Genomic DNA, 27,224 nt, shown 5'->3' on the forward strand with positions numbered 1-27,224 from the left:
ACGCTGGAGGTAAGGAGAGGGAGGCGAGAGAGGCCACGGCAGTTGCTTGATGCACAAGCGATGCCCTTCATCTTCATCTCATTGCAGCCATTACCACCGAGGTCTGGGCGTAGGCGTTAAATAAATATTTATTTTTGTATCCTGCATTCTGCCTGCCCTTCCATAACCGGCAACAGGATAGACTCGATAAGGATACTGTTGCTGGGAGGAGATTTCCCTTTTGTGCTACAGACTGCCGGGACCCATGCTGCCCTATACCCCTGCCTGCCAAATCCCTTGCTGCCTCTTGCCCGCCTCCTCTGAAGGCGTGGATCGCGCACTGCCTACTACAACAACCAACAGGCAGCGCGGTCCCGCGAGAGGAGTAGAGGGGCTGGGCCCATTCTTTTGGTTTTTTAAATCTTCAATCTTGATAAGAAAATTTAAACAAGTATAGATCAACTTAATGCTGCTAATGATTGAAGTTAACTGAGTCTGTTTTACCAGTTGTTAGGTCTGGATGGACCAGTAGCGATTGCAAAAGATAAACTGTTTATATACCATCTAAGCGTGCTCAGGGAAAATTATTAGTGCAGGGAGGTGTTTTTATCCCATACTTCAAAGTGTTTAGAATATTAACTCTGATTTCTACCTACTAAAATAGCACTGGGACCTTCCAATATGGGCAAAAGGAAACTACCCAGCCCCAAGTCCATCTCCGGCAAAAGAGCCCATATTGAGTCCCAACAAACTTTACTGGGCTATCTTACCGGAGCTATGGGGGCACTGGACATACAAATTAGCTCGGTGGTAGAATCTCTTGCAGTTGGCTCTACAAGGGCAACCGACGATTTGGAACGTTCTGAGGTCCTAATAAATCCAGGACAACCGACCAAGCCCTCTAACGGGTGCATTCAGCATCTTGTGGACGGTATTGCCTCTACCGACTCAGACTCCCCACCGCAACCCCCCCCCCCCCCCCAAAAGAAGCACAAAACCACCATGCCTGATGAGAATCTTTCTGTCCACAAAAACTTAACCAATACTGGTCCAATAATTTGCCTAGAAACCACTCCCAATAAAGTAAATTCAACCAAAATCGGAAAGAAAAAGAGGGGTCAAAGAAAACAGATCATTAAAGATAGAACTGGGAATAGGAAAAATTCTGACCCACATACTGACGATATAAAGACCCTAACCATACTGATTGAAAGGTTGGACCTTTATCTGAGACTCAGGTTAGACCAAATGGAACAGAGACTAACCTCTTTCGAAGAACAATTCGTGAGTGTCAAGGAACAACATGACCCTAGATCTCTGTTACCTGGACCAGGGACCCTACATTTTGGCCCCAAATCAACAATCGGGGCCCCTGTCTCCCACGCTGAATCCCTCTCACATCTCTGGGACAAAGACTCATTTCCACTAGCAGTTCCCGCTCCTAAGTCTTTGACACATATTATAACGAGAGAGCAGTTTCAAAATCCCGAAAAAACATCTTCATTAAAAGCCACCAATTCGAGAGGAGGATCAGGCCCCGAAACAAGATCCAAAGACCATCTAGGTTCAATAATTTGTCCCCGTCGCTCATACCCTTCCCATTATCCTGCTCCCGACAAGCCTGACTGGGAAAATCTGGCTCCTAGTGATAACCTAGTGATCACCTAGACTTACCTCCAGCAGCCACGCCGCATATTCTTGTGCTGGCAAATGTCCCAAAAAAGGAAACTTTGGCCTTAGAGGGTTGGGAAACACTCAGAAACAAGGCTCTTCACTGGTTGGGCAAAAAAACGGGGCTAGGCGAACTGCTGTTTAGAGAATTTAAGATGGCTAGAAGGGTCCAATCCATGGGTTTGCTTGGGAAATTTTTTACAGGAGATTTAATTGTCCTGACCTTTAGACCGCCTCAGTTGGTCAACAGAATTTTACAGGAGAGTGGGAGCCAAGTTTTAGACATAAGCGAAATTAATATTCTCCCACTCGGTTTCTTTTACCCTCCACCAAATGGGACCCATGTGGCTCGGGGGGTGGGAATAAACCGACAACCACAAACTCAGCATTTTGTTCACGACATCAAAACATATAATAGATTTAACTTGCTCTCGGGACTGGAAGACACTGATTGACTGGCTTCCCAATCGTTAAAGCCTAGTGAAAATCATGACTCTTCGAGCTGGGACACACACAATCAAGAGTCTCAAAATCCCCATTTTAAACGTCCAACAGAGGCAAATATCACTGAAATCGATATGCACACTTCCACAGAACGCTATAAAAATTTGGTAACAGACCAGGGGATAGATACGATTAATATTCAAGTCGCAGCAGTCAGCAATACTAGGCGTAGTGTCCAAGTAGACCCTGTTCCTTCGACCCTCGCACCAGAGAGTCCCGGAGACAAGCCTCTGATTAATATCCTTTACTGGAACATTGCTGGCCAGCGATCAAAGGCGGGAAACGACACCTGGTTTAATTTCGTGAAAAATTTTAACATTCTCTGTTTCCAAGAGACGTGGGCAACTACTGTCACCCATATTTCTCCTCTGCACTACCATCACCATCTGGAAGAGCGAAAGGTGATCTGTCTATCTATGTCTCAAATTTGGTAAAAATTAAGGAGATCATTATAGTTAAACTAGAATCCAATTTCCAAATACTGAGTCTTCGCCTGAATAAAGTCGATCATTTTCTCCTGGTAAACTTTTATAATAACTTAGCTCAGGGAGAACTGTTAATAGTAATACGATCTATCTTTCTCTCCCTCCAAGAAATAATCAATCAGTCAACTAAAGATGCAGTAATTGTTTGGGGAGACGATTTTAACCAACGATTGTGCAGGAATAGTGATCAGAACATCTGTGGCCTTATGGATGAGAATGACCACTCAATAACTCATTTTTGCCATACAAGGATAGGGGATTGTTTAAATGAAACCATTTTTGGTCTAGTTTTAGGTCTGGCCAGTAATATGTTAAATCCTTTAGCCAGCCTTATCCCAACCTTAAATGGTAGAGGAAGATCGAGTACAATAGGCTTTGTTTTTATTTCTTGTAAGGCAGAACCACGAATCACAAAGTTTATGACTCACGATAACGCTATGAGCGACCACCATCCTAATAGTGTTACTATATCGCTCCTACAGAAACCAGATAGACATAATATAGCCAGGGCATTAGACCAAAACACACTGATTTTAGATAGGTTAAACGGGTTCTCACTTAAATGGGATAAAGTGGATTCTGTAGCTATTGCTACAAATGTAGTTAAAATAGCTCGAACGGCGATTGAAAATTGTCTTGATCTTGCTAGTTCTGATGAAGAAGTCCTGACTAACTTTTTAACTGTTACTAAAACTATAAAAGAAGTCCTTTTTGTTAAACTAAAAAATAGACAGCCTAGAAAAAAAGGTTGGTTTAATAGTACCTGTACAAAAGCACTTTCAAAACTGAAAGTTGCACTCCAAAAAGCAGAACGGGACGCCCAAGAAATCACCACTCTTAGAAAGGAGATTAATCAATCCATAAAATGGAGGAAATCAGAATTGAAAAACGAATTGTGGGATCAACTCCACAAAAGCTGTACCCTAAGGGACAGCGCTGCCGTTTGGGCAGTTATTAAATCGCCATTTCTTTCTGATTCTAGAGCTACCCCCAAAATCGATTTGGCGATTGACGAATCGATTTGGGTTGACCATTTCGCTTGCATTTTTGGCCTTTCTTCCGAGGGACATGAGTTAACTAAATGCCAGGATAAGACAAACCCAGAACCCAATAAAACTCTCTACCCCATAGTCCTTGATATTACCCATGCTGAAGTGGTTCTCGCACTGAAAGCTAGTAAAAACGGTAAGGCTCCAGGCCCCGATGGGGTACCAATCGATTTCTTTAAATCCAATTCAGATTTGTGGACCCCAATTCTGATCAGAGTTCTGCAGGCTTCATGTGCGGTGGGGCTTGTGGACTCATGGTCGGAATCCATCCTTGTTCCCATCTTTAAAAAGGGGGATCGTCAACTACCATCGTGTTATCGCCCGATCTCTCTGCTGGATTCCCTTGGAAAAGTGGCGGGCAGAGTCATTCTCGAACGTCTCCAGCATTGGGCGGACGATAAAAAAATCCTCTTAGATATACAATTTGGGTTCCGAGAGGGGCTCGGTACCACCAAACAAGCCCTTAATTTAACACTCTTGATGGGCAAGTATGTAAGTGCGAAGGGAGGGGCCTTACATATGGCGTACGTCGATTTATCGGCAGCTTTCGACTGCGTCAGTCACTCAAAACTATGGTCAGTCTTATTGGAAATTGGGGTAGAGCAGTCCCTCGTTGACTTCCTCCATGAGTTATACTCGGACGCTACAACCAGAGTGAGGTATGGTGTAGGGGGAGAATTAACAGCGCCATTCGGGGTAGAGAGGGGGGTCAGACAGGGTTGCATCCTGGCTCCCTTTCTTTTCACACTTTATACCAATGGCTTAGAGCGGGCCATGGTACAAGGGTGCCAGGACCTCCCCATTATCAACAAACGCCCAATACCGGCCCTGCTCTACGCCGATGACGCTGTTATACTAGCCCGTACCCCCGTAGAATTACAACGTGCTCTCAAAAGATACAATTCTTTCATGGCCAATCTGGACCTTAACATCAACATTAAGAAAACTTTTGTTATGTCATCCGGATCCAGAATTAAGAAAACTAAGGCCATTTTCTTAAACAACGCTAAACTTGAGAGCACAAACACATATCCATACCTGGGAATAGTAATAGATCATAACATTTCCTGGAGACAGGCTATAGAGTCCAGGAAATTGCTCTTTATGAGGGCTACTGTAGCGTTAGTAAATTTCTCAAGAAGGTTGGGAAGAATGCCCCCTGCAGACATTATTGAGATTTATAAGGCCAAATGTATAGCTGTTGCAACTTACGGTGCAGGAGTGTGGGGCTTTGGAAAGATAGATGCATTGCAAAAGGTCGAAAATAGTTTTCAATGGTATCTTCTTGCTGTCCCCCAAAGTACCGCGTCCTTTTCGTGTCATCTGGAATTGGGCTTGCCTTATTTGACAGATATCATTAAAATCCAGCCACTTCTTTTATGGCACCGAATTTGGACATCCAATAAAACTACTTTCTGCCAAGGGTTCATACAGGACTGTATCTCTCTAGAGCATGCACACAAGATTGAGTGGATTGACTATATTAAAAGTTGCTTGTACGACCTGGGCATGGTGAAATATTTCTATTCTCCCCCCTCAATCTTAGAACGGACTAGAAAGGTTTTTAAAGCGCAGTGTTTAACACATCTAGAAAACCTGCGGTTAGCCAATGAAGCCAGCAACACATCAGTCCAACACTCGTTATTAGTACAAACAACTCTCACAATTCAACCCTATTTAACTTTTAAGTTGTCCAGTTACGAAAGATTTCTATTAACTCGGTTCAGGCTGAATAATTTTTATCGTTTAGTAAGCTTCCCAAAAACAAACAATTGGACAACAGCACTAACACTTTGCCCATGTGATGATCTTTCTACCCAAGCTACAATCCACACTATCTTATTCTGTAAGTTCTATGTTGAACCCAGAAGGCTTAGGCTGATCCCGATGCTAAAAACCATGGGCCTTCGAAGATGTAGACCTGCACTCCTCTCCCTGCAAGCATTGGATGAGGAGTGTAAAACGAAAGTTATAGCTAAATTCTTGAAGTTTATCGTATGACATAGGCCAAACTTAGAGTAGATTAGGAACATATTATCCTAGGACTTCATTCCTTTTATCTATATGCTTTTTATATTGATTTTAAAGGACTGTTCACGTGTATTTTATGACTTGGTATAGTACTAAACAAATTTTAGTTTTTTACTGTTTCATAGATGTTTGTATTACTGAAATTCCTCGGTGTTTCAAAATTATTATCTGTACTTTTATGGTTTTGTACCAATTGAAAACCGAATAAAGAAATTTTTTATTTGATTTGAGTCCTGAAAAGAACGAGGAGAGCGTTGTTCAGAAACCTGAAAATGATCAGGAGATTTTATCGTCGGGTGATCGCGCGTAATAAACACGTTCTGTAGGTGCAGGCACTGGAGATGCAGGACGTGACCCATGTTTCTGTTGTGTTGTTTGCCCTGTTTTTGTTTTTTGGCCAATTTTGCTTCTTAGCCTTGGGCTGGTCGTCTGTTTCCTACTTCTTCCCTTGGGGTTGCTTTTTCTCTTTTGTTGAGAAAGGCTTTACACCCAAACTGTTACGGCCCACGGTTTTATAAGCCGCCGTAATAATTCTCGGTAACTGGCGGGGTTTATCGGCATCGGGCACCGCTTGCAAAGCATTAGACACCTGAAAGCTTACCGCATCTCCCTTGACATTTGCAAGTTCAAGATCGGAAACTACGTCAAAACTGCCGCAGAGCCGCATACCCAATTCAACCGCTGCCTCAGATCCGTGCTCATCTTGAACACGCTTAATGACCGAGGGAAGAACGGTCATTGACGGAGTGCCGAAGCACCTCGTGTACACCGCCGCAAAAATCTTACCCCAAGACTCAGTCACCTGCCTCCGGTATCAAGTCTTTAGGCAAACTAATTGTCAGCATCCTGTGTTTCTCAACAGGAGTCGTGTTAGGAAATACTGCTTCCAGCTGGTCAAATTTCTCGGCAAGCCAGAAAGGCATATCATCCTTATCCTGGGGCGCTTGCCCATCACTGCATTAACCATAACAGGACTAAGCTTCATACCGCCTGGTCCAGCTGGATGCGCCGCAGCACCCGGGGCCCCGCCCCGGAGATTGCGGGTAATGCATTGCACTAACGACCAAATTACACTAATTGCGACTGTATGTAACAGCCGTAAATCTGCAACGGGAACCGCTCCATGTCTAGGATGCGGTAGAAATCCAGCCAAAACAGGCCAGGTAGCGTCTGGAATGGACAAAGGACTTAACCTTGAGCCTAACAAAGTGTGGGGTAGGGCGCCATTAAACCAAACTCGATGCTGCCAAGCATTATTTGGAACCTCCTGTGTCCTACATGGAACATATTCCTGAGGCACGGCAGTAGGAGTATAAGTGTCGAACACATTAGTATTTGCTTTCACAGCCGGGAAGGTCACCCACGAATAGAAAATTTCGTATGGGCAAGCCATTTCCGCACTCACAACCATAATAACTGCCATGCCCTCCAACCCGACGTCATACGCCTGCAAATGATTGCGAACCGCAATTCAACTATGCTGCGATATGTCAACGTCAGCCATAGTGACACAGTTAGAAAGAGGTACAACAAAAAACTACGTAGCACAACTGGGTAGTAATTCAAAAGGAAACCGTTTGAAAAGATTCAAGCTTGAAAAGACCTATATAACTATAGGTAGGTTTGTCCGACACCACTGTCTTCCGGAAACAATAGTGAAGGGGGTTAAGGACTGATATAAGCACTACTTAGGTGTCATGTAATAAGACCACCAACGGTTGGGCGCCATGTCGCAGGGATTCTGCTCCTACACAGAACTGTGCATAGAGACCTAGAACCTCAGTGAATTAGGGTGTACCAAAACTCACCTCAGTTCAGTTCAGGCCCGGATGGGCGTGGATGGGTGCAGACGGGCTACCCTTTGGCGTGCCCACGCCGTGCTTCTGCTGCGCGCCTGCCTTGCATCTACCATTCAAGGCTATATCAATGACCACTAGAGTGCTAACCTCCCTAGCAACTCTATGGTCAGAGGTGTAGAATGCAGCTCTATGGTCAGATGACCAGCTCGAATTCCCCCTAAACAATTCTCCTTTCACAATTATCCCCAATTCTTGTTTATTTAAAAAGATTAAAGTCCATGGATCCCCCTGCTATTGCAGAAAGCTTTGCAGCGTATTACGCGGCCATATATGCGCCCAAGGAATGCCTATCACCTGCCGTTATAGACAAATTTATAGCTGACCTACCGCCCTAGTTGGTGTCAGATGAGGTGAGAGATCAGCGGAAACTACTACTGACAGACGAAGAATTGAGTTCGGCATTGGGGGATCTTAACCCCGGGAAGACACCGGGACCCAATGGGTTCCCCAGCGAATTCTGTTGGCGTTTTTTTGTGCAGTTGGCCCCTCATCTTCGCCCTGTGATAGAGGAGGCTCAGGAGCGAGGCTCCCTTCCTGCAGATTGGAGACATGCGGAGGTGTTCCAAAAACCGGGCAGGCCACCGGAGCAGCATGCCTCGTACCGTCCTATTTCTCTCTTAAATGTGGAGGCAAAGGTCTTGGCCAAGGCCTTGGCCAATCGCCTCTTGCACCACATCTCCACCCTGGTACATCCGGATCAGGCTGGATTCATGCCTCGGAGGGCGACCAGGCACAATATTAGGCGGGCACATGTGGCGATAGCGGCTATCCGACAGTTGGGTGAACCAGCGGCGCTATTATTGGCTGACATGGAAAGGGCGTTTGACTCCCTGAGCTGGGTCTACCTCTTTGCCCTGTTGCGACAACTTAACTTTTGACCACGCTTCCTCTCCTACATCATGCTCCTGTACACGGATCTGACAGCGTCAGTGCGGGTGGCTGGGGCTGCCTCATCTACCTTTTCCATCAGGCGAGGCACGTGACAGGGCTGTCCCCTCTCCCCATATTTATTTGCGCTAGCCATGGAGCCTCTGGCTGCATGGGTACGTATAGATGCGCAGGTCCGGGGGTTTAAGTGGGCTCCGGGTCTGTCCGACAGGATCGCATTGTATGCGGATGATGTCCTCTTCTTCTTTTCGGCTATAGATAGGACGGGCCGCAGCTGCTGCGCATTATGCAGATTTTCGGCTAGACTTCCGGACTCTATAGGAATCCCCGTAAGTCGACCATTTGGCTTTTTTGAGAGCACACGGGTGTGGGCACGTGGTCCTCCTCGGTTCAGCGGGCAGTGGGGGGACTGAAATATTTAGGGGTGTTTCTGTCGGACGTCCCTGCAATCTCCTGGGAGCGTATCCTGGCTCCCGTGTAGGAACGGACCCGGGAAGACCCTAAGTCCTGCGCCCGTATGCCTCTGTCACTCTATGGCAGGTCGGCAATCTTCAAAATGGTGGCGCTCCCCGACTCCTTTATCATCTGCAAAATCACCCATATCAGATCCCGCCCCAATGGTTCCGACAGGTTAATGCAGTGCTTGGGCAGTTCTTATGGGAGGGGGGGAAAGGTGCGCGTAGCTCTGCGCACATGCTTCTTGTTCAGGCCTCGCATCTGTCGGTCCTCAACGAGTGGTGGTATGGAGATAGAGGAGACCCGGCGTATGCTGTTGAGCAGTGACTTATGGAGCACTACTCGTTACATTCAATTCTCTATTCGCCTTTGCGGGGCTCCCTGCCAGCGGTCACGAGGGTGGTATTCCTGATTTGGAGACAAGCATTGCGACATATGGGATGGTGGAATGCCTCGAGTCGGGAACCCCCCCCTTTTTGGAATAATGGGCAATTACCTCAATTGGCGGCTCTGCAAGGGTTTCGGGGGTGGGACGATATAGGCATCTCAGCTCTAGGGGATGTTGTAAGGGGCCTGACGCTTTAATCTTTTCAAGATCTTCAGGCAGAGTTCCATATGCCACGGTCCCAGTTCTTTCGCCACCTTCAATTTCGGCATGTCCTCTCCCCTAGCCTAGAGGGCTTAGAGTCATTTCTGGAATTTATCCCAATGGAAGCTAAGGTCTTTATGGGAGATTTAACTGACCAGAAAATGTCCCGAATATATCTATTTCTGGTTATACATTGCTCTTCTACACTACAGAAACTCCGGGGAGACTGGGAGGCGGATGTGGGCACAATGGAGGAGGAGGACTGGACTGAGGCCCTGGCAGCCCCGCAGGGGGCGGCTATAGCTATGCGACTCTGCCTTGTCCAGTTCAAGTACCTCCATAGGGTCTATTATACTCGAACACTCTTGTGGAGGGCGGGGCTGATTGCCTCCCCTGTGCGTCTTCGCTGCAGGCGTGAGGAGGGCACATTCATTCACACGGTCTGGCACTGTTTATCTCTAGACCGCTTCTGGAAGGGGGTATTCGACTGTCTATAGGAGGTCCTGGGCAGGGGGCTCCCACGCACGCCGCAGTTGGTCCTGCTTCACGTTATGGAGGGGATAGGCAGCAATATTTATAAGAGACACCTCATGCAGTTGTGCTTTACACTGGCCAAAAGGGACATTGCCAGGGCATGGAAGGCGCCAAGGGCCCCATCATTGGCCGTATGGAAGAATGGGCTCGATTTCTGCATGGGGTTAGAACAACCTATCTTTGTCGCTAGGGGCTGCCCACACAAGCACTACAAAATTTGGAGATGTTGGGCGGATTATCGGGGCCTGATGCTAGACCCGCCACCAGCAGCGGAGGCACATTTATTGGGATAAGTCATATGTACATCATGGGATGTGGGGGTACAAGGGTGGGGAGACTCGGAGGTATTCATTTCCTCTGTATGCATGTGAGTGGTGGGCAGGACGGAGCAGACCTTGTGCGATCGGGTGGAGGGGGGAGTTGAGGTTTACAGCTTATTTGTTGCATATATAGGTTTGGACATCATTGAAAAAGTCAAAGTCATCATATATATATGGTTTGATTGGGCGGATGTCTCTGGGGTGCAGAGCTCTGCAACATATGCGCAACTTGACAAATATAATCTGTTTAAAAAAAAAATTACATTTTTTTTTTAAGTGCAAGGTTAAAAGCATGAGTGCTGTGCACATCACAAAACACTGCCCTCGCAGCACAAAAAAAATGCTTTTTCAGCTTCCCCACAATCAGGTTTCACCTAAGTTCAGATGGCACCTAAGCCCCTACCTATGGCATCTGTTATACTAATACTCTTAGCCTTGAAGTTGTGCCCCTGAAGACCATAAGTGTTACAAAATGTCATTTTTTATATTTACGAAGTCTTCCTGACATTTCTCCATCTGATTTAAACTTCAGTTTTTTTTTTTTTTAAAGTTGACGCTCATCGTACTCTTTTGCAGCAAATGTATTTACTTACTTGAAATGAAATTGACCTGATCCTATAACGGACTTGGTTCTTGCTTAATACTCCGTGATGGTGCATCTTAGGTTTCTTCTATACGTTTTCTCTTCAGTTTAATTCCTGTTTCACTTACTTCATGTTCACTTATGTGAATGTGGCTATTTTCAGCCCAAAAAGGCAACTGCATTTATGGTGCTTTAGGAGCCACAGCTAAGTGAGAACAGGAAGTAATATCTTCTACCCTGTGAAAAAGCTTTTGCATTCAATCACTATAGATAGTTTAGTAACTATAACTGTGTTAAATGCCGTAAGCCAAGTAACACTGACTAATCGAGACACTGTATGAAACTTGGCAGTAGCTGTTGGTATTCTAAGCTTTATAGCCATGATTAGATTCCCATATCCTGTTTCAGACAAAGAACTTGGGATGGAGGATAAAATTAGGGTTGACCTGACATGAATATGTATTGCCAACAAATGAACCATTCATCATTGTCCACGCTCCGGAGAGGCCCACATATAAAGGTATTACCACTGTTTGAAAGAGGCTTCACTGAAGATAGAGTGCTTTATAGAGGATCAAGTGGAAAACCAAATAAACAGTGAATTTGCACATATTTAAAAGTCTTTCAAACCAACCCCAAGATTATGATTCAATATCTGACTGAGACATGCACCCTAGGAAATGGGGGTTTGGTGTCAACCCTGTTCCTAGTGGTTTGTTTGGATGCCTCCATAAAAAGAACCACCATCCAAAGCACTGTAATAAATGGGCAAACATTTAGCAAGAGCATGCTTGAACACATTGGAGCACTTAGATAGTTCTATAGACCAAACGGAAAATGTGGTTCCTTACCGTGCGGATTATTATTATTTTTTACCAGACAGTCTTCAATATATTTAATGCAAAATTTGTTTGCATCCTTAGAATGAGTTGAAATCATTTAAGTGACCATACCCTTGAGAAACAGAAAGATCATTTTTAAAAAGCTAAGTGTTGTAGTGTGTCTGAATACCTTTGCATCACTCCTTAATCCCTTTTCTACTCTTTCTGTCCAGAGGCATTACCACCCTGTTGTGAAAAGGTTTGCTGCTCACCTCTGCGCTGGTGCTCCTGCTGAAGGCTCTCAAGCTCTGAAACATGACTTGGGACGAAGGTTTGTTTTCTATTAGATGGTAGAAACAGTTTGATTAAATCATCTGGTTTGAGAGATTTTGAGTCTTATATATTTTGATGTTCCCATACTATTCAATGCATGGAACCTAAGCTGATTGTGCTTAACCTTATTTAGGAACAATGCCAGGTAGGCCCGTGCTGTGATGGAACGAGCTGAGCCTTGACAGCTAGAACAAGAGTTGCTAATGAGGGCTCAGCAGCATGCCAACCACACAGTACTTGAAGGATGTGATTGCTAGTTCATGTTACACGTTTTAAAATCAGGATATCAACGCTCTATCTGAAAATGTTTCCCACACCACTTCCTAACTTTCAAACTTGGTTTGAGTTGGTCTACCTAAAATGAAAGCTCTTGATTTCACTGGTCCTACATGTGAGCAATTATTTCCCATTCTGGCCAGTCGGTGCAAGTGCTGTTGCAAAATTGCCTTGTTAACAGTAAAATATTGCTCATTCGCAGTTTCAGTATGTATTCCAGTACTCTATGAAGATCCTAAACCCCTCCCTTTTAGATCTAAAGTTTTGGAATCTTCGTGGTGTGAGCGAATAGCATGAAAAACATTTTGCCACCACTGTGGGGCCTGGGCAGATTTGACAGTTGAATGAGCTGCTTAATTCTGTCTAATTTTCTGGAGGTGCTAGTACTAAACGGACGTACTCCAAAATTGTGTGCATTCAAATGCTTTCATTTATGTTGGAGACTCACAATTGGTTCAGACAAAAAATATTCTTTTACATTTTCTCTTAAAATTGCGCCATTCCGGGGAGCATAGATAATGTTTTATGAACCGATATGCTTTAAAACTGTGGCTGGAGTAGTAGTAAATGTGTATGATAGTCGGGCTCACTCATGCACTGTTGAAACTTGTTGCCATAAGAAGGCATAATAAAGTGCTGCTGGTGTATTGATGAATTTTCCTAAGAATGTTCCACCCTAAAGCTTACCTAGATTCTTGTGCATACTTAGTTATCCTGCTATGGCGGTTGAACACCGTCTGAGATCAGGTCACCTAGAGGCACATTTGTAATAGAGCTACTAACTTGAAAGTTATTTGGAAATACCATACTCCCAGAGTGGAGGGAGTGCAAGCAGGGTTCTTAGGCCACAAGCTTTTAATTCATGCAGCGAAGGACACAGCCACTCCTGCAGGAACGGACTGCTGACACCATAGACACAAGTACAAGAACTGACAGCTGGTGGTGTAACCAATAATGTGAGAACACAGGGCAACAATTGCAGGCCGTGGTGTGAAAATAGACACTTTAGTTAAACACACAGCCACTGGACAGGCTCCTCCACTTGTGCAAGTCAGCCTTCTGGGGCTCTTGGTGAGGAACGGGTAACTGAAACCTTGGACACCAGTTCTGAAAAGTTGAGCTGAGACTGGCATTCTGATTGGACTTTTAAAGAGAAGGTAGCAGGCAACCCAGTGTCCAATGTCTCCATTTCCCAGATCATTGTGTTAGGACTGAAAAGACCCCTGCAAGGCGGTAAACATGCACCTCTGCTCTGAGTGCCCCAGCTGCATGGATAACTAGATGCTTGGTACTGATTTTTGTTCTTGGGCTAATACAGATCATGTGTGTTCCCCATAACCTAGGCCTGTCTTATGGTAATGCAGTCTTGTTTGACAGGTAAGGGCACACCAAGCGCTACAGAAGTGGTAAAGGGCTACTCCTATTACCAGAAGTTAAGTGACACTAGCTTGGCAGCATGCCTGTTTTGTGTTTAGTAGTGTGAACAGTTCATTTTAACTGTGCCACGGGAATGGTGCTTACTGGCCATTTGTATAAAGCTCTGTTCCTCTGTACTTAACTGTCCAGTTGCCTAAATGATAATTGTGTGTAGCGGCGGAACAGCCCATGAAACTTGTGTGCCTGTGCACAGTACATAAGGAGAAGAACTGTGCATTCTCCTTTGGCCTACCTGGTGAATGTGTATAGTTCCGAAAAGTGTGTGATACTAGCACGTGATGTTTGTGTCTGTGCACCGTACACAACATTGAGGCCCGTGGGTTCCATTTTGGAAGCCCAGAGCCTGGATAGGCTAGCGAAGGTAAGGACTGCAATCCCCGGATAGGAGATGAGGGTTGCTGACATTTCTGATGGCTGAGGTGGGAACACACATACTGGAGGAAGGGGAGCAGAGCATCCTTTCTGCATATCAGAGGTGTCTTTGGTTCCAGGAAGAGTTACTGGTTAGTGGGGCCTGGGCGCATTGTCAATGAGATGGATCCTCTGATAAGGTTAGTACTGTAAGACCATGTAGTCATGAAAGAGGAGAAGGCTTAAGCCTTTGAACCTTCATGAGTCCTATTTCAGTGGAGGCTGACAGGTGTGATCCCAGGTTACTCCTTTGGCCTGTGATGTGGGTCAGTAAGGATTGGAGCCACTTCTGTTGTGGTAGACTGCCCCTTTGAAAGAGCATGGGACAGAAGAGAGAGCACTTCCAAGGATCTGACATCCACAACAAAGGCCGACACTAAATCACATATGTGTCTGGATTTGGACTATCAAGGTGGGAGCATGAGTCCCACACATTGCTCAACAGCACTATTCATCAGAGGAGAAGATCACGCCGCGAGAGCCGGATATCGTTTCCCTGACGTGACCCTGATCTTTTCTAACAGATCCTGTCCTTGGTCATCCGACGGTGAACCCTCCTGGCCCACTGGATAGTTGCCGCCTATCGACTGACTGCATTCTGGACTATAGTACCGGAACGCGGGCTCTGTATCCTGTGCTCGTTAGGATCTGTTGTCTCGTTATTTTCTGGAGTTGTACCAAGCATCGCGAAACCTGATCCCCCTCCGGCAAGTCAAGCCCATTCTCTATCATTGTGAATTGAGCTACTATTGCATCTTTCGACTCTTGGCTATGGTCATTCGCCGAGATTTGTGAAGACAATCTCTTAATTGGACTACGTGTAGATGCTGCTGTTGTCCCCCACACTTAGTCCGCCCTGATGAAGGTGTGGCCCATTTCCAGGCCTGACACCGAAATGCGCGTCAGCGTTTGAAGTTTGTCCCTGACCTTTGTGAATATGGTCATATACCACCTATAGACCCAACGGGACCATTGTCATCGTACCATCAGTTGGCAGCTATTTCGTGCTGAGTGAAGTGTGACCGATAATGTTTGCTGAATGTCTGTTTGAGCGTGATTGATTGTGTGCTTGAAGTGATGAGGTAAGTTATATCTCCAGTGCCAGGGGGTTGTGTAATTAGATTGCAGTTGTTAGTCCCATGTGCATGTAACTTAGACCAGCCTACCCGTGTATTGCAGCTTTGGAACCCACAAAGTTTTTGGTTTGGAATTTGTATCCAGATGTAAAGGTGGATTACAGTAAGTTCTTGTTTAATGTTGTGGTGGATATATGGTGCCCTTTGGGGATATAATCGTTCTTATTCCCCTACACGGGTGTCCCATCACTATTCTTGTGTATTTCTTGTTTTGACATGAGTGGTCCTTCTTGGTAACTGGGTATTCGTTCTGTTTACACGAAGAGTCACACTCGGAATCCAGCTCCTGTTCGTTTTATTTTATTTTTTTATTTGTTTTTGCCTCCTCTTTTTCACTGTTTCATTTGGTGTTTTCAGTGTTTGTATTTGAATGGGTTTTTGTTTGAGATGTTGGCCCTCCCCCTTTGGTATTCACTGTTGGTAGGTGGTTGCATGCGGCACAGACCATGGTGGCACAGAATTGCTTGACAGATGTAGGTGGTTGACCTTGGCAGCTAATTGTGGTATGTTTGTTTAGGATTCGTTGATTTCACCCGCGTCCTGAGGCCGAAACGCGTCCGCGTCGACATGCTTCAAATCCTTTAGAGGAGTCTGAGGATATTATTTTAATTATGAGATTTTGAGTCATCACAATCGCTGATTTTTTGTTCTTGATTGACTAGAACTGATTGTGTTGAGACAGGACTTCCTCTAAGTGGACTCCCTGAATAAGTAGGGGGGCACTGTCCTTGTTTGAGTACATCTTTGGGTGTAAAGTGTTCATGTGTTTAAATGAAACATTTATTTTTTTGTCTCATTGTTTGTTGTTAGCTGTACAGATTGGATGTAAATATTTGTGTATATATGTGTAAATGAAATGTTACTGATGGAATCATATAAAAGCATTGATTTGCACGATGGATTATTATAAATAAAATGTATAATCCTGTTTTCGTATTGGATATGCAATCTTGTATGTATATATATACTTGAAGGTGAGACTTATGCTCTTAATATAAGGGAATTGGGAGTCCTTTATGATATAAATATTTGATTATCTATCCCCCCGGACCCACTTTCGCTCTTTGCAGTACTGAAGTGATGTGTGGGACACAAGTATGTTTTTAAAAAATATATTTATGATGTATGTATACATTTTTCTATATCTAATTTAAATCATGAAAATAATAAAAAATAATACTTTTTTCTAAAAAAAAAAAACCCTCTTGTGGATATATGACATAATTATTGCGCCCTAGTCCGCTTCAGGTAACTATTGATAATTCTGGGACTCGTGTGTAGAGCCCTTATAATTGTTCTATCTAGGCAGTAGCTTTTTCTGTCTTGGCTCTCTGCACAGTATACCTCATTTTGGTTCACTGTATAGAGAGCCAGCTTCCTACACCAACAACTAGATGGCAGAATAATGCACAGTGTGTGAATCCAGAAAATTATTCAAGCTGCAAAACTACTCCTACTGGTAACTAACCATTTTGTTAGAGGCTAGGTACCCTTTTCCGTTTGTAGCATGTGCCTCTGTAGATCACAAACTTTGCGTGGACTGTATATTAGTGCCCTCCTGTTTGGACAGAAAAGTCCTCTGCATGGCAGTGTTTGTGCACCCCTGCCCTGAGTGCCCAACTGTACTGATGTCTGGATCCCTAATGCTGATTTTTGTTGTGATAGACAAACACAGATCAGTAGTGTGTGCCATGGGCCTGTTTTAAGGACTGCTGTCTTGCTGGACTGGGAGGGGCTCCCAAAGCAATGCCCTCATAGTGGTGAAAGGCTACTGCCTTCACCAGGAGTTAAGCAGTCACTGCAGTGAGGCCTACAGGCTCACTTATTTAAAGTTCAGCTGGTGTGTGCTTACCTCAACCCTTCGACTACATTGGTTGGTGTGTAGTGCTGCGCAGCACAGGAGTGGTTTATCTGCACTTGGTATATATGTGCCAGGGAGGGTGCAATACAGTGCTGTGCAGTGCATGCATGCTGAATGCATGTGCTGGGTGTTTGTGTGCCTGTGGGTGTTACTGTACATGAAGGATGTAGTTATGTGAAGTGTGTTCATGCTGAATGTATATGCTGGGTGTAAGTGTGCATATGAAGGGACAATACATAAAGGATACAGTGCTGGACAGTGCGTACATGATAAATGAATGTGCTGCATGTATGAATGCCTGTGAGGGATATACGCTACATAAAGGGTAGAGTACTGTGCAGTTTGTATGCTATATATATGCACTGGGTGTATGTGTGCCTGTGTTATGGTACAGTGCATGGAGGACCATGGTTTCCATTTTAGGAGACCCAGGCCTGCACGGTGAAAACATGAGGAGGTAGAGAAATACCCCACCCCACCCCCTCCCGGACATATTTGTGTATTGCTGCATTCCTGTACGCTGGGTTGGACACACACTGTAGAAGGGGAGAGCCAGACTTCCCTTGTAAACTTCAAAGGGTGCTCTTTGATTAAGTGAGATGCCACAAGGAAGGGGCCTGGGTACATCTTAGGAAGAAGATGGAGCTGATAAGAGAATCCTAAAGAGTAGGGTTGGGACCCTGGAAAACCTTCTGATACACACATCACTGTGGCTGACATGCAGGTGTAAACACTAGTCACTCCCGTGGCCTGTGTTGTGCGGCTATCAGCGTGGGAGTCACCCTTGCTGTGACCGACTGCTTTTGAAGAGGTAGACTGGGCAGAGGAGCGGGCACTTCAAAAGAAGCAGACCCCCAATACAAACTTAAGACTCGGACCCTAAATCACATTTTGTGTCTGGGAATGGACTATAAGAAGGTAAATTTGAGATCCCAAAAATCATCATGTGCCAAGCAGCCAGACGGGGTGTGTGAGGAGGGGAAGCTTTGCAAGACTTCTGCCAGTGACCTTCACTGGGGGCCAAGGCCTGCTAGTCGGGGGGGACATGACTCTTGGAATCCAAGACCACCTACCCTTGAGCACTATCAAGACCAGTGTGCCCTGTGAGGAGAAGGAGAGCATTGGAGGGAGCAGGGTCAAGTTAGGAATCCTGTTGAGTGGACTCCTGTTGTGAGGTGTGAGGAAACTGCTGCCGCACCCATCGGGTTATTGGTCTTGTGCAGGACAAAGTCAGCGACCCCTGGATGCCAGGGAACAGCAGCAGTAAAGTGAGCCATGGTGAAAGCTATGTTGATCGCGCTGGAGCCTGTGTGCCGATAAAGGATCAGCAACCCTTTATGCCAGGAAGGGTTGCCGTGCAGGTACCCACTATGCCGAAAGGGTCCGTGGCCTGTACAGTAGGGATGCAGTGACCCCCGTATGCCAGAGGGGGTCACCAGAACTAGTCAGAGTTTTGTACTTACTATAATTTTGCAATTTGGTGGCGAGAGGCCTCTGTGGAACGCCCCATGCATCTACCCCCAGACAAAAGATCAGCACTGGAAACTTCTTGTCACCCCTCACCCCAAACCTCTGACACCCCCCCTCCCTTTGTTGAGGGAGAGCCCAAAAAATGTAGCTGCAAACGAGGAGCTGTGAGGACCTCTGGTCGCTGCCGAGCACAACCGCAAATGAAGATATCGGGGATCAGCAGGCAGAGCCTGCCTTGGCTGTGTGTGGTGAATCAGCTGCCACCCGCAGAGGGGATGCTCTCAGTAACTCAGGACGGACTTCGGGGCAGTTAGCCACAGGGGAACTGGCTGTTTGATAGAGCTGCAGCACTGGGACACTTCTGACTTTAGAACAGTCAGAGTGGTCTCTTGAGATTGACTATTAGTGGGGCATACCAAAGATGTTACCAATAGTGAAGGGTGTAATAACCACGGTCATTAGAGTGAGAAGGGAGTGGGACAGGGAAATGCTGCAGAAACACTAGAGCCCCGACATCGGGGAGACTGTAGTTGTTTGTGAATGTTGTATTTTTCCTTTGTCTTGATAGCAGTAGAAATAAAATACTCCTCTTATTTCATTAAAGTGAGTATTTGGCTGTGCAATGATTTATTGCTGACGCTGCTCTCATGCTGCCAGCAGCAGCATGAGAGCAGCGTCAGGATTGGCTGCAGGGCATTCTGGGATCCTGTGCTGGTGAGGAGCAGAAGAGTGGTGATGCGGCGTTACTTGGGTAAGGTTTTTTTTTTGTCGTCTTTCATTTCGTACTTCCCCTCCCATCCAGACACCAGCCGCTACTCTCTGTGACCAGTTTACCTATAGTGCATTGCCCAGGGACTTTGGTACCTAGAGGAGAAAGCTCGAGTGTGGGTGCTCCCATTTCTGAAAGTATTGTTGAAGTACTTGGGGATTCAGCTCCCACTTGTGTACTTGTTGATGCAACCTGCTTAGTAGGTCGGCAAAGACATTGTCCACTACAGGCAGTTGCCCTGCGAAGAGGAGATTATGAATCGCCCAGAGCCGGACTGTTTGAGCTAGGGCTGACAGCTGAGAAGAGTGAGCCATACAACCACTCGGGCCCTATTTCTGAATGAAATGCAAGGTGGTCACGTTATCTGTTTTGACTAGGACAGTTTTCCCTCAAATAAGGATGTAAAACGATCTGAACACCAGGCGAATTACTGTCAGCTCCAGGTAAATGATGTGACAGTCCATTTGTTCCAGCATCCATTTTTTTTTGTAAACAATTTTTTATTGCAGATCCATACATATAATACGTCAATCACTTAAGTATCATCAGTGTGAAACCCCCCTCTCGGTTCGAGGTCCCCAGCAGGTATACACAGCCGTTTAGCCCACAACCCGGAGGTCGGGCGGCATGGTCACAAAACGATGTAATCTTCACAATCGGCGGATGTTGTACAGCGCATGTGGGGGTTCCATTGTCTGCTTTTCAGTTTTGTAGGTCTAATCCCCACCCTCCCTGTAGGGTCTATAACTGAACGTCCCAACTACACTACTAGTAAAGGAAACCCTCCCCCCTCCCCCTCGTCCCACCCTCCCCCCCATGTGTCATCAATCGTTCCCGGTCAGGAATTGGGTCTGTATGACTGCAATCAGAGGGTCCTAGTCATCTATTGTGTGTGTGTGACTGGAGGTGGTGCCGGTATCTCCTGGCCATTAGTTGCCTCAAGCGTCATTTCCCGCTCATCTTCCTCTTCGTCCAGTGCGCTATCCCGTAGCGCCTGCACCAAGAGTTCCCACTCCATCGCCGCCTCCAGGGCCCGCTCGTCAGCTCTCCTGTGCGCCAATTGCTATCTAAGTGTGCTCTCACTTGATGCCCATTTCAAAAACTCAGCAAGCCACCTTCGGTGTGTCGGGCACGTTTTCGATTTCCACCCCCTTGTCAATTCGCATTTGGCCAATAAGAGGCCCATATCGATGAACCTGCTCGACATCCTATTTTTGGGTGTGTGCGGAAACCAGTGGAGAATGCTGACAGCTGAGGTATATTGAAGGTCCCTGTCTGTAACTTCATTCAAGGTGTCACCGATGTCCCTCCAGTAGTCGTGCAGGTGGGGGCACTCTCTGAGCATGTGGGTCAGATCTGCCCCTAATGCATTGCAGCTCGGGCAAGCGGCTTCCTCTGCCCCAAAATATTTCCGAATGTTGCCCGGGGTAAGGTAGGCTCTGTGGAGAATATAAAAATGAATGAGCTGGAAACGTGCGTTTCTCGTGCTCTTCCTGGCCCGACCCACCAGTTGCGTCCATGTGGTGTCCGGGATGTCCACCTGTAGATCCGATTCCCATTTGGCCTTCAGAGTAGTCAGCGGTTGCAGTGTTTCCCTCAGCATTCTCGAGTATAAGCACGTAACCGCCTTATAGACGCCTGCCGACATTATAGTGTACTGGCAGGCCTGGGCTGTCGGCGGCTCCGCGAGCCCCATACCCCAGTGTCCTTGTATGGCCCGCACCACTGCCGCATGCAATAAGTAGTCACCTCGTGGGAGGTCAAAACGTTCCTGCAGCGTCTGATATGGGACCAATGCTCCATCTTCGTACAAGTCTCCGATCATCTGCAGCCCCGCCTCTTCCCAGCGCTGCAGGTGTGACCAGTCTCCCCCGTGCGGGAGCGCCGTCACCATGCCGAGAGGGATCTCGGGTGCATATGGGCATTTAATCCCCGCGTGCCTCGCCGAGCGATTCCAGCACAGGCGTAGAGTTCTCTCCTCCAGGGATAAGTCTCTGAGCCGCAATCTCTGTCGCAGGGCAATGAAGGCAAGCACATGTCGGGGGATGCCGCTGTCTCGGTCTTGTTCTGGGCCGCGGTACGCTCTCGCAATTTCCTGCGTTAGGGTTTGAAGCTGGGCAGCTAAGTAGTAAAGCTCAATATCTGGGACAGCCAGACCGCCCTCGTCTTTCGGGCGGATCAGCGTGGACAGTGCCACTCTTCGCCTGCCCGTGCCCCATAAAAAGGAAATAATCATTGAGCGCAGCTGCCGAAAAAACGCGGCTGGGACCCAAACAGGCAAGGTTCGGAAATAATATAGCAATCGGGGCAATGCTATCATCTTAAGCAGCGATATGCGGCCCGCCATTGACTGCGGGAGAGTGGCCCAGAAAGTCATATTGCCCTTTAAGGCCCGGACACAGCGTCCAACGTTCCCTCCTAGCAGGTCTGTCTCTTCGTGGTAAATGTGCACCCCTAAGTATTCCAAGCAGCTAGGCTCCCATCTAAGTAAGGGCCGGAGGGAGGGCTGGATCTCATGCCTACGTAGGGGGAACAGACAGGTCTTGGCCCAGTTAACCCTCAGGCCAGAGATTTCCCCAAAGCGCGCAAGGAGTTTTTCCGCCCCCAACAGCGCCTCATCGCCGTCTTCCAAGAAGAGGAGGAGGTCATCCGCATATAGCGAGATAAAATGGCGGGCTCCATTGTGGGTCAGGCCCTCATAGTAGGTGCCCCTCCTAGCCATCGCCGCCAAAGGTTCCACCGCCAAGGCAAATAGTAGTGGAGATAGCGCGCAGCCCTGTCTGGTGCCACAAAGCACTTCGAATTGGTCCGACACCAGGGTGCCCACTCTCACTCTTGCCTTCGCCTCAGCGTATAACACCTTAGTCCATCGTATATAGCCCTCTCCGAGCCCAAAGCTTCGCAGCACCTTGTAGAGATACTCCCATTCCAGGCTGTCAAAAGCCTTCTCTATATCCACTGCCAGTACTAAGGTTGTTCCAGCATCCATGTTCTGTGAACAGTCATGTGGTTGAGAGATACGCCTCACCCCATGAGCGAGGCATCAGTGGTAATGATCTCTTGAGGTTGAGTGTGCAAAAATGGCCTGCCCAGTGACAGGATTTTATTGTTCCACTATTTGAGACTGTGTTGAATTTTGGGCTCCGCCAGCACAAGCTCTTCCCGTTGACCTACCGCTTGTGACCATTGCTTTGCTGGACACTGTTCTAGTGGGCATATGAGCAAACTTGCAGGTGGTACCAGAGTAATACATGAAGCCAATATCCCCAACAGTTTTATTACTTTCCACACAGTTAGGGGAAGTTATGTCCCAAAAATAGGTAGCTGCCTTTGGAATACCATCACTCTCTCATGGTTAGGGTAGGCTTTACCTTTTATAGAATTTAATACAGTTCTCAAAATGGTGAGATTTGCAGTGCGTGGACATTCAACTTTTTCTCTTATACTGTACACCTTAATCTATGTAATAGAGACACTGCTGCCTGAAGTTATACGTGGCGTTACTTTTGTCTGCTGCTCTTTATCAGCCAGTCGTCCTTGTATGGGAAACCATGAATGGCTTTGTAGTGCTATGTGCTGCCACCATCACTCGACATTTGGTAAAAACCTTTGGGGCTGTTGTCTCCCCTGAGTGTAAAACTTTCAATTAATTGGTAGTGCTGTCCCCTTACAACAAACCGCAGGTAGATATGATGTGCAGGGAGGTGGAAGTAAGCATCCTTGAGGTCTAGGTTCACCATTTTGTTTTTTTTAACAATTCTCTTTATTGAACAAGGCATCAAAACAGAACACAGTACAGAGGAGTCAAGTTATAGGTAATATAACATCTGCTGAGGTACAGGAAATCAAAATATAGACATATCAAAAACTTTACGGGGATGGAGGTACATCAAAGACGGCATCTCTAGGCGGCACACAGATTTCCCCTCAATATTTATTCCAGGGTCCCCACACTGAGGCCCACCTTCGAGGGCGGCCTCTTGCCATGTAAACAGTCTTCTCCCGGAACATACTCCAATCCAAATAATTTTTCCAACTCTCAAGGGTGGGGGGGCTGTCCGGATCCCCACAGCTGGGCAATATTTCTTTTCGCTATCATAAAACTTAAGGTGACCCAATGTGTTTGTGCAGAGTTAAGATCTGTGGGCTCCTATAGTTTAAGGAGACATCTCCTTGCCTATTACCACATTTCCGCCTACACCATCCGGCATCAGTCGCCCCCATCTGCACCAGGCGGGGCCCTGTAACATAGACCCTGTGCAATATCTTTAACTGAATGAGCCGGAGCCGAGCGGTAATGGCAACAACTTTTGGAGAGGACACAGCCGATTGCCAGTCCTCATCATCAAGCTCTATTCCATCTCGCACCCACTTATCCCTCAACTCCCTGAGCTGATCCGCTCTGTGATTGATTAGTTTCTTGTAGATTAGGGAGATCGTTTTTTCGGGAAGGTGACCGTCTAAAATTCTATCCTCGTGAGGCGAGGCTTCCGCTATGTCCTCATCCACGGGCAGGGACGCCTGTAGTGAGTGTCTTAATTTGCGCGTACCGAAAGTACTCCGATCCTGTCAGCTCAAATTCTGCCTGCATCTCCTCAAATGATTTGATCCTCCCCTTGCCCCAGACGTCTTTAATGGTGGAGATCCCTATTAGATCCCACTTTTCAAACCCTTTCGTCTTCCAAAGCTTACCCAGCCTCTCTGAACCAGACAGTGGGGTAGCTAGCGTCAGTTTGTCCTTCCACCTCAAAGAGTTCGTAACATCGTGCCAGATCCGCACAGCATGGTTAGTTGGCCCTGTCAAGTCCAACTTTGTTGGTTTAGTGTACAGTGCCCAATTGTAATTACCTCCAGGGAGGAGCCATCTATCCATAGCGTAACCAGGATCTGCAACAGGGCCATATGTTCCATGATTGATCGCGGCCAACTGGGAAGCCCAGTAGTAGCGTTTAATATCTGGGAGGGCAACACCTCCAGCATACCAGGGGAGCGTAAGCTTAGCCAAAGCAATACGAGGTCTGCCCTCCCATAAAAGACTACACTGCAATACTTCAACCTCACGGAAATAACTGGCTGGCACTACATCTAAAGTATTCTGAAGGGCATAAAGAAAACGGGCCAGAGACATCATTTTAAACAGAGTGGCTCGTCCCAACAAAGAGAGTGGAAGATTCCTCCAGTTAGCAATATCACTTTTAAGCCTTTGCAAAGGGGGAAGAAGATTCCTGGTATACCTGACTGCTGGATCAAGAGAAACAAAGACTCCCAAATATTTGAACCCGCCTGTGCTAATTTGGATGGGACAGTTCCGTGGAGGGATCGGGGCCACCCCCCTAAGAACAAACAGCAGAGATTTCCCCCAGTTAATGGATAGCCCGGAGTTCCTACCAAAGGAAGCCAGGACATCGCACACGACAATGAGGGACTTCCGAGGAGAGGTTAAGTATAGCAGAATATCATCCGCGTACAAGGAAATCCGGTCCTCCCAGACCACCAGATGCCCCGAATAGGGTTCCCAGTGCACCCAAGCCGCCAGGGGTTCCAGGGCCAACGAGAAAAGGAGGGGAGAAAGAGGGTAGCCCTGTTGAGTGCCCCGACCAAGACTAAAGGGCACCGAAACCCGATAATTAACAACTATTTGGGCGAGTGGCTCTGTATACAGTAGGCGCACCCAGCCAATAAAACCAGGGCCAAATCCAAATTTAGTCAGGACTGCCCATAAATAGGACCATTCTACGGTATCGAAAGCCATGGTAGCATCAAGTGAAGCAATTACGGCTTCTTCCTGGAGACTGTGGGCCCTGGCTATCACGCCATGCAACCTACGTAAATTCAGGGCCGTATTTCTGTGGAGAATAAAGCCCGATTGATCTGGGTGGATCAGTCCACCGACCACCTTCACCAGTCTATTGGAAAGAAGCTTAGCTAGAATGTTGGGCTCATCATTCAATAATGAAATAGGTCTATAAGAAGCACAACTAGTTCTGGGTTTACCCTCCTTATGAATCACCACCACCAACGCAACTCTCTGATCCCTTGGCAAGATCCCCTGTTCCAGTGCCTCAACAAACATACCTTTAAGATAAGGGGCAAGCTTATCAAGTCTGAGCTTAGGTTCACCATTTTGGTCTCCCGTGCCAGGCAGAGTGGTGGTGTCCTGCAAGGTAGTCATTTTGAAGTGCTCCTGCAGCATACATTAATTGTGGCCTGAAGTTGAGAATATGCCACAAGGTACCACCCTTCTTTGGAATACAAATGTACAGGGAGTACCCACTTATTACATACCAGCCAACTTGAACAACAAGCATTTACAATGCAACGGTCTCACCTTTGCAAAAGTTAGAGCTATTGGCATTGTAAATGACAAAATTGTTATTTATGTGTTGGTTTTGAAAACATAAATAAATGGCATTGTCATTTACAATGCCAATAGCTTAATCTCTCGCAAATTCGAGACCTATTGCATTTGCACCCCCACAGGGACACACACACAGAGCCACAGCCACACACAGAGCCACACACACACAGACAGAGCCACACACACACAGACCGAGCCACACACACACACAGACAGAGCCACACACACACACACACACACAGAGCCACACACACACACACACACACACACACACACACAGCCGCACACACACACAGAGCCGAACACACACACACAGAGCCGCACACACACACACAGAGCCGCACACACACACACAGAGCCTCACACACACACAGAGCCGCACACACAGAGACACACACACCCAGAGCCACACACACACACAGAGCTACACACACACAGAGGCACCCACACACAGAGGCACACACACACAGAGGCACACACACACACACAGAGCCACACACACCCACTGAGCCACACAGAGCCACACTCACACAGAGCCACACACACACACACTCACAGAGCAACACACACACAGAGCCACACACAGACACAGAGCAACACACACACGGAGCCACAAACACAGCCCAACACACACAGCCTAACAAACACACGCACACAGCCCAACACACACACGCACAGAGCCACACACACACATACAGCCGCACACACAAGCACAGAGCCCAACACACACGCACAGAGCCCAACACACACGGACAGAGCCCAACACACACGGACAGAGCCCAACACACACGCACAGAGCCCAACACACACGCACAGAGCCCAACACACACGCACAGAGCCACACACACAAAGCCACACAGACACACACACACACACAGAGCCACACACACAGAGCCACACACACACACATAGCCACACACACAGCCACACACACACAACCAGACACACAGCCACACACACACACAGAGCCCCCCCCCCACACACACACACACACAGAGCCCCACCCCACACACACAGAGCCCCCCCACACACACAGAGCCCCCCCACACACACAGAGCCCCCCCACACACACAGAGCCACACACACACACACACTGAGCCACACACACACACACTGAGCCACACACACACAGAGCCACACACACAGACACACAGAGCCACACACACACACACAGAGCAAGCCACACACACACACACACAGAGCCACACACACACATACAGAGCCACACACACACATACAGAGCCACACATACAGAGCCACACACAAACATACAGAGCCACACACACACAGAGCGACACACACACAGAGCCACACACGCACACAGCCACACACGCACACAGCCACACACACACACACAGAGCCACACACACACACACACACACACACACACAGAGCCACACACAC

At 47.1% G+C, this 27,224-nt stretch overlaps 1 protein-coding gene across 1 annotated transcript in view; it reads left to right on the forward strand.

Annotated features, from left to right (window-relative positions):
- NOC3L (NOC3 like DNA replication regulator) overlaps positions 1-27,224 on the forward strand; it is a 493,023-nt gene that overhangs the window by 434,341 nt on the left and 31,458 nt on the right. Inside the window, exon 19 of the mRNA XM_078643385.1 lies at positions 12,003-12,100. Coding sequence (XP_078499511.1) covers positions 12,003-12,100 — 98 coding nt within the window. The remainder of the gene's footprint in view (positions 1-12,002; positions 12,101-27,224) is intronic.

The sequence above is a fragment of the Lissotriton helveticus genome, chromosome 5_1 (assembly GCF_964261635.1).
Source record: "Lissotriton helveticus chromosome 5_1, aLisHel1.1, whole genome shotgun sequence".
NCBI lineage: Eukaryota > Metazoa > Chordata > Amphibia > Caudata > Salamandridae > Lissotriton > Lissotriton helveticus.